The following is a 13,281-nucleotide window of genomic DNA, read 5'->3' as shown; positions in this document are numbered from 1 at the left end:
TCAATCAAGTCTATCGAAACTGAGAACTGTCTAACGTTCATTGCTGAAATTATAAAATTATATAAATAAAAAATATTCGATATTTGTGTCACTCTATATATGTATATACTCTATATATGACATCGCATAAATGAGCCGCACTCCGATTCAATCAAGTCTATCGAAACTGAGAACCGTCTAACATTCATTGCTAAAATTATAAAATTATATAAATAAAAAATAGTCAATATTTGTCTCACTCTATACATATACTCTATATATACACATCGCAAAAATGAGCCGCACTCCGGTTCAATCAACTCTATCGAAACTGAGAACTGTCTAACGTTCATTGCTGAAATGATAAAATTATATAAATAAAAAATATTCGATATTTGTGTCACTCTATCGAGATAGATATTCGTGTTTCTAAGGAGAACAATTCGAAGAATATCTAATTATTTATAACTCGCAGAGAATATAGTTTACCAGAATAATTTACAGACGATGAAAATACGCTTGACAATGTCTTTACAATGTTTAAACAGTCGAACTTGGTAATAAGCCGGCTAGCAGCTAATTTACGAACTCGATTACGTGATTTTCATTCTGTTGGTTCCTTGAAATTCGTTGAGACATATATATTTCAATATTTACCAAAGGGAAGACGATATTGCCATTTCGAGGAACAGAATTCGACATCGCAGGAAGCGACGGTTCATCTAATTAACAGTAATAATCCTTTCATTTTTGGAACCGAAACCCATCATCTAGAATTCCCGCTCTGTTCCGATATTTACCGTGCCGCTATACATCTACCTGCGGCATCAACGGAAATATAATATCAATTAATTATGTCTGTCGGATTCGGGTGAAAAATTACCGACGGCCATTGTAACGGGGGACATGGCGAAATGAACCGTGAATTGAATTGCAGACGATTTTGACAGCCCTGCTTTATCGGCACAATTATTACTCTGAAATTTCAGCCTTTCCCCCGTCAGCCGCGTATTTTCCATGAAAATGAAAATTAATTCTACATCCGCTTTTTTCGGGCATTATCGTACCGGGGATTTCAATTCCTAATATCGATCAAGCAAACGTGCGATACGCTCGTATGCGGAAAAATGTCATTTTAATTCTATAAAATTGTCCCAACACAAAAGCCTTCGATGTAACAATTAATAAATAAGTTTGCAATTTTATTCGATCCGCACGATTTATATAGAACGATGACGTTTAAACGAAAATATTAATAACGTGACGAATGCTCTTTTGTCTTTTTACCGCGAATAATTATAGAGGTTTATTTCATTAATTATTAGATTAAGGTTTCATAGGTTTCATCTGGTCATGTTCGTTACTAATTAACTTTATTATACATATACATAATTAGTTCATGATACTAACAAATTGTAATGTAAATTGATCCTTCTTGCCACATATTGTATAATAACGCTAGAGGTCGACTTCTATAGCATATTTTAATTATGATGAATAAGTGAAATAGTTTGGTTTTAATGTTTAGCTTCGTTCAGAATTTGTTCGACTACAAGATTTAAAAAATAATATCAGAGCTATTTGATCTTACTGATACAGCATTCCATTGGTACACTACCACTAAGGTACTGAATAATTCTTTATTCGAAACATTAAAATTAACAAACCTTTTCGATGCAACATTTGGAGAAAAGTTAATTGTAAGAAGTAACATGGGAGACTTATATCGATAAATTATGAAAAAAGAACACTTTACATTCTATCGGTTTCATTCAAATCGATCGATTATTTTGTGTATGAATTATTGCAGGAATAAATTCGTATTCAAATAAAATCCTATTCGAACGAATTCTTATTTGAATAAAATCTTATTCGTCAAACTTTCATCTAGACAAATTTGTATTCGATTGGATACTCGTTCGATACTGTCGAATGAAATTTTATTAGTCAGTCTTTATCACTTATCCGTCATTTGAATAAAATTTTGCCCAAGATGATACAATCAATTCTCCCTAATCGATCCCCCTCGCAAACTGTCCATTTTTCTGCACAAACCGAGAGTCAATTAGGGAGAATTTACTGTAATCCTAATATCCGGATGCATAATTGAAAGACACGAGATAACAGCGAGAATTGGGTAATAATATCACATAACAATAAGAAATTCTCTTGTGCAAACAGGCTGCGGAAGGAGACAGCCGGCGGTGCTTGGTGTCCGAAGAACCAAATAGAACGCGGGATTCGCGAGTGGCTCCAAGTGGATCTTCCAGGGACCCACGTGATCACCGGTGTACAGAGTCAGGGTCGTTACGATCATGGCCGTGGCCAGGAATACGTCGAGGAGTATACCCTCGAGTATCGGCGTCCCGGGTTCACCGAGTGGCGGCGATATAAACGCTGGGATAACAAGGAGGTACGTGATCGCGGCGTTTGTTGACAGTGTCGAAGAAGTCAAGTAAGTCAAGTCGGACGATGCCGAATAACGTGGCCGCAATCAAGCGGCGTCCCCCTTTATTTTCCCTTCGCGGATTAGCCCGTCCCGCATGCCTACGATACCCGAGCCCGCTGATATTTACTGGGTCAGAACCGGCCCCGAGTGAAACTGACACGAGCGAAAAATATTAGGTCTACCGGAAAGTTCTGTCCGATAGTGTCACTTCAAGTTTCAATCCATATGCACGCTGTATCCGAGGCTGCAATTATTTGAGATACTAGTCAATTTCCGAATCCACCAATTATAAAAGCTATAAGTATGACAAAAATTATAATAAATGCATGAGAGGTAACAACAGGATTATAAATTTATTCATTGCAAATTCATCCTCTTGGAGTTCTTAGTTCTATTCGAATAATCATACTTAGCGAGGCACCTAGAGTACCGGATCATATTGCAAAGATAAAATATAATATATCAATATTTTTATGGTTCGTTGAATAATATATTAGGTCTACCGGAAAGTTCTGTCCGATAGTGTCACTTCGAGTTTCAATCCATATGCACGCTGTATCCGAGGCTGCAATTATTTGAGATACGAGTCAATTTCCAAATCCACCAATTATAAAAGCTATAACTATGACAAAAATTATAATAAATGCATGAGAGGTAACAACAGGATTATAAATTTATTCATTGCAAATTCATCCTCTTGGAGCTCTTAGTTCTATTCGAATAATCATACTTAGCGAGGCACCTAGAGTACCGGATCATATTGCAAAGATAAAATATAATATACCAATATTTTTATGGTTCGTTGAATAATATATTAGGTCTACCGGAAAGTTCTGTCCGATAGCGTCACTTCGAGTTTCAATCCATATGCACATGTTGATTCGAGACATATATGACTATCTCTCTTTATCATTGCATTTACACGCATGTACTCTCCTAAATAAACTGAAACGAAGATGTCTCGTGTCGTTATTAAGTAAGACGCGATCGTGAAAACATGGCTACCGATGATAATGCCAGACCACATGCTGCTTTGGCGACTCGTCAGAAAATCGCAGAGCTAGGCTGGGAAATTCTGTCGCATCCACCATACTCCCCGGACCTAGCACCCTCCGATTATCACTTGTTTCTCTCTTTGCAAAACTTTTTACAGGAAGAAAAAATTCAAAACTGAAGCTGATGTCAAGCAAGCACTAGTCGAGTTCTTCGCCTCTAAAAATAAATCATTTTTTAAAAATGGCATTTACAAGTTGCCATCACGCTGGCAAGAAGTCATAAGTAACGATGGAAAGTATATTCTGCAATAAATATTATTAAATGTATGAAAATTGTGTTATATTTCAACTCAAAAATGGACAGAACTTTCCGGTAGACCTAATAAATACTCCATCATTTTTCTTCAGCTTGTAAACAACAATGAAAAATTTTGAGAGAGGAGATACGATCGCGGCTCAATTTTAGAGTTGCCGATTGTCAACAATTATAAAAACGAGGTACAGAATAATCGAATAATCGTGTCTTCTGTTCCCAAATTGTTCATTTTTGTTTACAAGCTGAAGGAAAATTAGGGAGAATTTACTGTATTTTGGAACGTGAATGGATCAAATAGGTAATATAATCGCCGAATTAAAATTGTGAAATGAAGAAAGTTTGAACAGAATCAGTGATCTATCGCGTCGAATCTTGAGCTGATGTTTAAGCAGTCTCATAAGATATAATCGAGAGGATTAAATTCTTAAGAACGTACAATTTTGTAAAACATATGTTACGCGTTCATTTTGACACGTTACTTTTCGACAGCCTGTTAATAATTTTAATAATTTCGACAGCCTGTTAATACAGGTCAAAAAGTTCAAAACTGAAGCTGATGTCAAGCAAGCACTAGTTGAGTTCTTCGCCTCTAAAAATAAATCATTTTTTAAAAATGGCATTTACAAGTTGCCATCACTCTGGCAAGAAGTCATAAGCAACGATGGAAAGTATATTCTACAATAAATATTATTAAATGTATGAAAATTGTGTTATATTTCAATTGAAAAACGGACAGAACTTTCCGGTAAACCTAATCGATTTGCATACAAGCGCGTGCCGTCCGCACGATAAACTGCTTCATTCGAAAGTGTTGATCTTTCCCAATGTTTACGTTCGACAGTTGTGCCCGGCTTTCTGATATTCGTCGCGCGTAATAGATTCAAAAATTGCGGAGATCTATCGTCGCGTGAAAATAACGGAATAACAAACGTTATTTCTTGCCGAACGACCGAAATTCGGTCAATCGCATTCGTATTTGATCATCTGGAATCGCGATCGTTCGATTTTATGGAGTTTTCCGGTGATACGGTAGCATTAGATTGAAATATTTGATTCGGAGGCTTATGACTCTTATTAATCGTTACCTCGCGTACATACAGTGCCGCGAGAAAGTATTGCCACGCTTCTTTAAATTGGATCGAACGTTTTGAATTATTTTCAGAGCTTAAAAGAGCTATAGCTATAGAGCTAGCTTGCTATGGTCTAAAGAAGTTTCTGCAAAAATTGCGATTCATTGAACCGACGAAAGAAATTTTGAAATTACAATTGTCAACTCTTTTTAACATACGTGAACGTAGAACGAAAATTTAAACAATGCATTTTTCATTGCTCGTCGATGATATTTTCGTCGACATCGGCTTACATCAAGAAGCTGGGCGAATGTAATGTTTTTTTTTTAATTTTCTTGAATCATTTTATCCAACTGCAATGCTAGCAAAATTGTTTCTACACATTTGTCATTGCAAGTGAATTTTACGTATTTAAAACAAAAATCAAATCGACCAAAAGTCATCTGGTCCAATTTGAGAATGGTTATTCCGTTTCGAATTCTGTGTGCCAATACTTTTCCACGGCGATGTATGTGACTCTAAAAGGATTTTACAATTCAAATTAGAAATTCGATGCCCTTATGCATCAATTTAGTTCTTCTTATTTTAGTTCGTGCGAGCTGTTATTCTCACTTCCACGAAAATTCTTTACTGCACACGCGATAAGACGACCCATTATCTATGATCCTAAACTGTATAATAGTACGTAGATTGTGAACATTACGCAAACTGCAATGAAATAAAGATGGCAATGAAGTTCAACACTGCACGTAGCTGGCTTTACGAGCACAATAAAACTCTTATTACAAAGAACTAAATTATTGTATAACCGCGTTTCTTTATGACATATTAATGCCCGAGATTACGAACTTACGGAATCGCCTCGAATTGGATTGTTGCAACGTAAACCGTGGTTTCGGTGCTGCAACTTTGGAACGATGCTTGTGTTGTTGTTTAATGCGCGGTTCGTGTTTATAAACGGGAATCATTTAAATTTACACAATATTGTTATCAACATTAAACCTGCCGAGCATTAAAAATGTCTGACACATGTTGCTTCACAAGAATTACAAGACTGAATTTATTTAGGCTTTTCACCATTTTTAATAATAATGTATGCTTGAATTGAAAAGTTATTGAATCATTTTCTATAAGAGAGTTTTTATCATTTCAACAATCTTACAATAAAGATAATCTATTTTTCCGCTAGATACAACAACTACTTGTCCTGTGTTTCCGCTTTTGTAATTAATAATTAAATATAAATAATATTATGAACATAATAATAATAATAATTATTATTATATAATAATAATAATATATATATATATTATATAATAATATTATAAAATAATAATAATAATAATATATATATTTATATATATATATAAATAATATAAGGAGAATTAATATTTAGACAACGTTGTTTCTTAAAATTCCAGTCACTAAATTCTTCACATTAGTAGCATTTCAAGTTACATTATATTTTTCAGTCTATTGAATTTGTTTTCATAATTGCTTTAATAATAATAATAGTAACAATAATATAAATATAATAATATAATAATATATAATAATATAATAATATATAATATAATAATATAAATGTAAATAATAATAGTATAAATTCCATATTTAATTTTGCTCAATGAATGCAAAAACCTATATTTCTCGAAATCGCGACATACAACGTTTCAGCTAACAGACACAGACACTCGCGCCGAGGTGTACAGCAACAAAACCGGGTTTCGCCAGGCCAAAGTTCCTCAGGATAATTTCCCGCCGGTGTTACAAATAACGAAAAAACGCGATCAGATCGCGATAACCGGCGAAGAAAGGACGAATCGTGTCGAAACGTCAGTCACGGGGGAACTTTCTTTCTCTATCGGGGATAAAAGGGAAACTCGGTGGGGAAAAAAGAGAAGGCAGGTGAACAGGTCGATCTTCTTATTGCGATTCCGGCGGTGCCTGCGATTCCAGTCACGGGAGATGCGAACTTGCGCCCACTTAACTGTTCCCAAAGATTGAACTGAGAACAGAGAAAAGTAGGATACGGCCATCGATAACTACGTACACGCCGGAAATCGTACCGCGCCCCTCGTAATGTAAGGTTAAGAGGCGCCGGCAGCGAACTTTTCCGGCGTCGAGTACTTTCGCTCCTTTTTCTTCTTCTTCTTCTTCTACTACTACTACTTCTTCTTCTTCTTCTACTACTACTTCCACTTCTTCTTCTTCTTCTTCCGCCTTATCCTTCTCATCTTCCTCGTTTCCTTCTATTTACGAGGAAAATCAAAGTTTACGCGGTAGCCTCTCCGCGTTATCACCGGCCTGTATAATCTCCGACGAGGATCGCCCGGTTCGGAGACTCGGAATCCGCGCCCGTATCGCCGGAAACGGGCATCGTTATCAATTTCCTAATGGCACGGCTCGGAACGCAATACCCGGCGTCCGTTCGACTTTCCAGACAACGATTAAATTCGGAGCAATCCCGGCAACAGAACCGCGCCGGATCGTCGGATAATTAACAACAGTTTCGGCCAAGCAGTTTTAGACGCCAGGGTTCTATAACGCGTCGCGGTCGAACAATAGTTTATTGTCCGCATGGTATGAGCGCCGGCTCGGCACTTGATTTGTTTCCGCGAACTTCTGCGCGGACGGCGAAATTTCGCGTCGGTCCGCGTCGGTTAGGGGGACACTGTTTTTGCACGGACCGAGCCCACAATGGACACGGTTTTTATTATTGACGGACGTAATTAGCTCGAACGAACGCCGTGACAACGTGCTGTTTTTTGTGGAAACATTCGGGGATGTTTCGTCGGCGCGGAATTGTCGCGGGTTCGAAACGTCAATTTTTTAAAAATTCGACAAACACTGTGTAAATCTTTACAATGAACGCGTATAAGTGAAAGACACGCGGAAACAGGGTTTACAATTAATATTGTAACATATCCGGTGACAATTCCGATTTAATGACTTTTGTTGGCCAAATGCATTATTCAAAAAACTGGGATACGCTTGTAATTTATAATTGGCCTGCGAATTTTCGTGCATTTCTAGCGAATATGAATGGGTGAAATATAAAGCAGAGGATTTAAAGAATTTAAGAATGTTCACATATTCCTACCGGATTATTGAAATTATTAACCCTTTGCACTCGAGTGGTGACTCTGAGGCACCATTGAAATTGTCACATCACGTTCCAAGATAATTTTTATATTGTAAAAGTCTAGACGTAAAAAATTGTTGAAAGTCGTACTCGTTGTACGAGTCGCAAGACTATAAATTTCATATGCGTAAAATGCACTTTGTCATATAAAATGGAAATACCATAAGCCAGAAAAATCGATTTAGATTTACAGTTAAAATGGCTTCGAGTGCAAAGGGTTAAAGGGAAACAGAAATTTCTACTTGATTGCAGCTTTTTACAATCGACGCAGGAAAGTTTTATTTTCTGCATAACGACCCGCGGTTTATTTGTAACACAATGAAACATTGTATTACTGTACAACTAAATAGATTTCTTAATATACATATTGTGCTAAAGAACAATAAGTGGAAAAAATTTAATGCCGTCCTACAGTAATTACTACACTGCTGATCATTATGCATTTATTTATTGAAACAGTGAAAACGTTCGAAGAATTTAAAGATACTATTGTATGACGTCCAACTGATTAAAATTTTTAATTAAAGAAATCAATGCCTGCCAAGCTCCTGCGTCGTCGTGCAGTCAATGGAGGCAATTTTATTTCCACTTTTAAATACCATTATCTTTCCAACAAAATGATAGAAATATTTCGAAGTTCCACTAGCAAATTTACGCAACGAGATTCTTCCAGAAAAGTAGTTAATAAAATAACCGATCAGCCGAAGCATTCGAAGAAGCAACGACAAAAATCTGTTTCCAAAAGTAACGTTTTCGCAGCCGAGATATTTTTATTTTGCAAACGTTTTAAACCGTTCAATGAATGTCGGGCGATAGATATCGTGCATTTATGACTAGCGAAAAAGGACACTGTGACACTCCGACGAACATTAACGAGTAGGTAACTTCGGCGGTGGAGTGAAAACTAAAGCGGAACGTCGCGCCGGGACGCACGGTATATGCATTTCGGTGATATTTAATTACACGGATCAAGTCGATAATTCGAGGTTGCTCACGGCACCGTGACATCCAGATTTATTCGACTGATAATTTACGCAATCGGGACTAGACGGTGCATTAACCGCGGCGGCATTGCTTCTACCGATGCAATCGTGATCTATGTCTGAACGGCGCAAGAGTACGCTGAGATTTCGGGTTAAGCTGATTAATATCGACGTCGATGTGACGGCGGACCGCTCGTGCATCACGTCCATCGTCGTTTCTACGTTTACGGATCGCGCGGCCGCGATCACCGCCGCAGCATTATTATCAGATCCGCAAAATTGTATCGGGTACCCGCGGCCGCGCAAAATAATCCGCGGCGCCCGGCGTCGCGGGGACCGTTAACTCGATTCGTGGCCGTCGCGGGCACATTAATTGACCGGTGTAATTAAATCAGCTAAATTATCGCAATTAACCCGATAATTATATGGTAACGGTAACATATATCGTCGGTGCATGGTTCCGGCACGAATTTATTTACGATTCATTGATTAAATACACCTTAACGGAAGAATCCCGCGCTCTAATAAACCCGTCGACGAGTTTACTCGGTTGCCGTTAATGCTCGAACGGCGGGCGGACCTTTTTCACAAAAATGTAACTACGCTTGATTAGGATGATTTGTAATATTATTTATGAACTTTCGACAAGATACTATTGGGTTGGCAACTAAGTAATTGCCGATTTGTTCGATGAAATAAAAAATTCTTTTTTACTTGGAACGAAGTTTAATCTGTAATGTATTTTCCATTTTGTTCGATGACCTTTCGCCATCTCTCCGACAACTTGAAAATTCCACGCTCGTAGAAAGTCTGATCCTTTTCGGCCAAAAACTGAGTTAAGTGAGATTTTACAGCGTCATCGTCGTTAAAAGTTTTACCACGAAGGGAGTTGTCCAGGGATCGAAATAAGTGGTGATCCGATGGTGCGAGATCAGGGCTATATGGTGGGTGTAACATCAATTCCCAAGCAATATCTATCAATTTTTGCCGAGTAGACAAAGACGTGTGCGGCCTAGCATTGTCCTGCTGGAAAATGACACCTTTACGATTGACCGATTCTGGTCGCTTTTCCTTGACCGCTGCATTCAATTTGTCCAGTTGCTAACATTCACTGATAATAAAAAATAACAATAATAATAATAATAATTTTATAATATAACATTTACGGATATCATAAAGATGGGAGTGAGAGACATCTATAACTGAAATCGGCAATTACTTAGTTGTCAACCCAATAGATTATGTAACAAAATCCTTAAATTCTGTTCGGTATTATTTTTTACCAATTCAGTTTTGCCATGAAATCTATCATAAAAATGGGAGTGAGAGACATCAATAACTGAAACCGGCAATTACTTAGTTGTCAACCCAATAGATTATGTAACAAAATCCTTAAATTCTGTTCGGTATTATTTTTTACCAATTCAGTTTTGCCATGAAATCTATCATAAAAATGGGAGTGAGAGACATCAATAACTGAAATCGGCAATTACTTAGTTGTCAACCCAATAGATTATGTAACAAAATCCTTAAATTCTGTTCGGTATTATTTTTTACCAATTCAGTTTTGTCATGAAATCTATCATAAAAATGGGAGTGAGAGACATCAATAACTGAAATCGGCAATTACTTAGTTGTCAACCCAATAGATTATGTAACAAAATCCTTAAATTCTGTTCGGTATTATTTTTTACCAATTCAGTTTTGTCATGAAATCTATCATAAAAATGGGAGTGAGAGACATCAATAACTGAAACCGGCAATTACTTAGTTGTCAACCCAATAGATTATGTAACAAAATCCTTAAATTCTGTTCGGTATTATTTTTTACCAATTCAGTTTTGCCATGAAATCTATCATAAAAATGGGAGTGAGAGACATCAATAACTGAAACCGGCAATTACTTAGTTGTCAACCCAATAGATTATGTAACAAAATCCTTAAATTCTGTTCGGTATTATTTTTTACCAATTCAGTTTTGTCATGAAATCTATCATAAAAATGGAAGTGAGAGACATCAATAACTGAAATCGGTAATTAATACTTAGTTGCCAACCCAATATTTAGTCAAATATTATAACAATATTTATACCCTGAGCCCAAATGTGCCCGAGCACCGCAATTCGAGTGTTAAAATAATCAGTGAACAAACTACAGTAAATTCTTCCTAATTGACGCTGAGCTTGTACACAAAAATTATTCGAGCCTTGCGGTTCGTTTTTGATAGTTTTTCACGATCGGTGTTGGAATCAGAAGTGACCAAAATTTTTTTAACGTATTTGTCGACGTTTCAATCCGTAAAATTTTCCAGGAAGAGCGTGTCTCCAGTTTCCCACCTGTTACATTATGCAAAAACGTGTTACGGAAAAATTAACGACACATAGCGTAAATCAAAGTTTCAAGCTTTAAAACAAGTTCAAAATTTTCTTTCATAAAATCGCTGATCACCTCGATTTTTTAAGTATTGGTGCACATTTTTGACAATCATTTTTCCTTAATCCATCACTTCCATTTTGAAGTAAGCAACTTGATACTGGCATTTTGTTGATATTATTTGACTAATTCTTTATATTATAATTTAACGATGAATGTACTAACGTAATTTATTATATATACAGTATAAATAAATTTAAATAACATTAATAACATTTAATTTCTGATTAAAAAATGTAAAAAATATATATATAATTTATATTATTATTTTTATAATAATTTCATTTGTAATCTTTTGTATTAATTTTACATTTTCTATGAAAACAAAGAAAAAAGGTGAAAAATCATCCCCATGTAATTGTGATTTTGTTCCTATTACTAGATCTCGTATTCCTTTTTCTATTAACTTTTACATTATCTTGATCTCACCAATTATCAACCTATTAGGTAATTTATCGTCAATTTAAATTTTTATTTTTTTAATATATACGTTAATTTTAATTATTAGATTATCAATTGAATGAATATCAATAATATTCAGGATTATTTTTTATTATTCTGGACAACGCTTAAAGATAATTATTTCTATATAATTATTATATTATTTATATATAAAGATAATTTATTATTTATTATATAGATTAATTTCGAAGCGAATTCCCAAGATCACTGTACACAGTGGATGTAATATTTGAATATTCCCGACTGATCACGTTGGGAAGAAGAATGTCGCGTCTTGAGCGGATCTGCTTATATTTTTCAGGTCCTGGCCGGGAACAGCGACACATCCACCATAGTGTCGCATCGATTAATCCCGCCGATATTCGCCAGCCAGATCCGTGTATTGCCGCACTCCGAGCACAGGCGCACCGTTTGCCTTCGAATCGAGCTGAGAGGCTGCCAGGACACGGGTGAGTGCTACCAATGAATTTACCGTAAGTCTACAGAGGCCGGGGTACAAGGGAATACAAGCGGCACCACCTTCAGCGATCTCGTGGAACGCTCAAAAGTACAAATGTTTGCGCTCCCGGGCTCAAAAGGAAAACTTGCCAATAGATCAAAGAGGATCCTACCGGAAAGGGCATTAAGCCGAGCGTGCGATTTCAAACGACTTCGTTCGGAGCATCTTGCGTAGCAATCTCCGAAGAGGCGAGATATAATGCGTGCAAATTCGAGTAAAGACCGTCGGTTATCGCAGTCGCCCCGTGAACCAGGCACGCGATTGAATCAACAACTATTCAAATTTTGCGTTCGACTCTCATTCAATGCCACGGAATACAAGTCGCGAAGTTTCCTGTATTAGCATTTCAAATGCCAGAAAATAGGATTCGAACGGTGCTGCTGCTTCAACGCCGACGGAGAACAAACTTCCAATATTCTAATTAGAAAGAACTGAGAAATTTCGTACCCCATTCGAACTGCGAGATCAGGCCCACTGTGGTTTCTTGTCTAACATTAACACGTTCTACCCGGCGTGGACCACCGGTGGTCCGCGGGCATTGTTTTCATCTGGCGGCGTGGACCACCCGTGGTCCACAAATGTTTATCATTTTATTTCAAAACCGTACTTTGAATTAGATACTTGGGAAGGGACAAAGTGATAATATACATTAGGAAATAAAAAAAATCTATTCGTCGTAGTTATAATAATATAATAATAATATAATATATAAATATAATAATAATATAATAAAATAATAATATTATATAAATAAAATTTAGAGACATCGAAATTCAATATAAATAAAACTTAGAGACATCGAAATTCAATATAAATAAAATTTGGAGACATCGAAATTCAATATAAAAAAAATTTAGAGACATCGAAATTCAATATAAATAAAACTTAGAGACATCGAAATCCAATATAAATAAAATTTAGAGACATCGAAAAAATGCGCCGGGTAGAAC

The 13,281-nt window shown here is 36.4% G+C and overlaps 1 protein-coding gene across 2 annotated transcripts in view; it reads left to right on the top strand.

The window, feature by feature from the left end:
• The window catches only part of LOC117221476 (discoidin domain-containing receptor 2), a 292,709-nt gene that overhangs the window by 225,273 nt on the left and 54,155 nt on the right, over positions 1–13,281 (top strand). For both annotated transcript variants that reach the window (XM_033472494.2, XM_033472492.2), the window contains exons 4-5: positions 2,161–2,392; positions 12,134–12,281. In XM_033472494.2, the coding sequence (XP_033328385.1) occupies positions 2,161–2,392; positions 12,134–12,281 (380 nt within the window). The remainder of the gene's footprint in view (positions 1–2,160; positions 2,393–12,133; positions 12,282–13,281) is intronic.

This window comes from Megalopta genalis, chromosome 1 (genome assembly GCF_051020955.1).
Source record: "Megalopta genalis isolate 19385.01 chromosome 1, iyMegGena1_principal, whole genome shotgun sequence".
NCBI lineage: Eukaryota > Metazoa > Arthropoda > Insecta > Hymenoptera > Halictidae > Megalopta > Megalopta genalis.
Note: the sequence above shows the minus strand (reverse complement) of the source record. Positions and strands in the feature narration are given on the sequence as shown.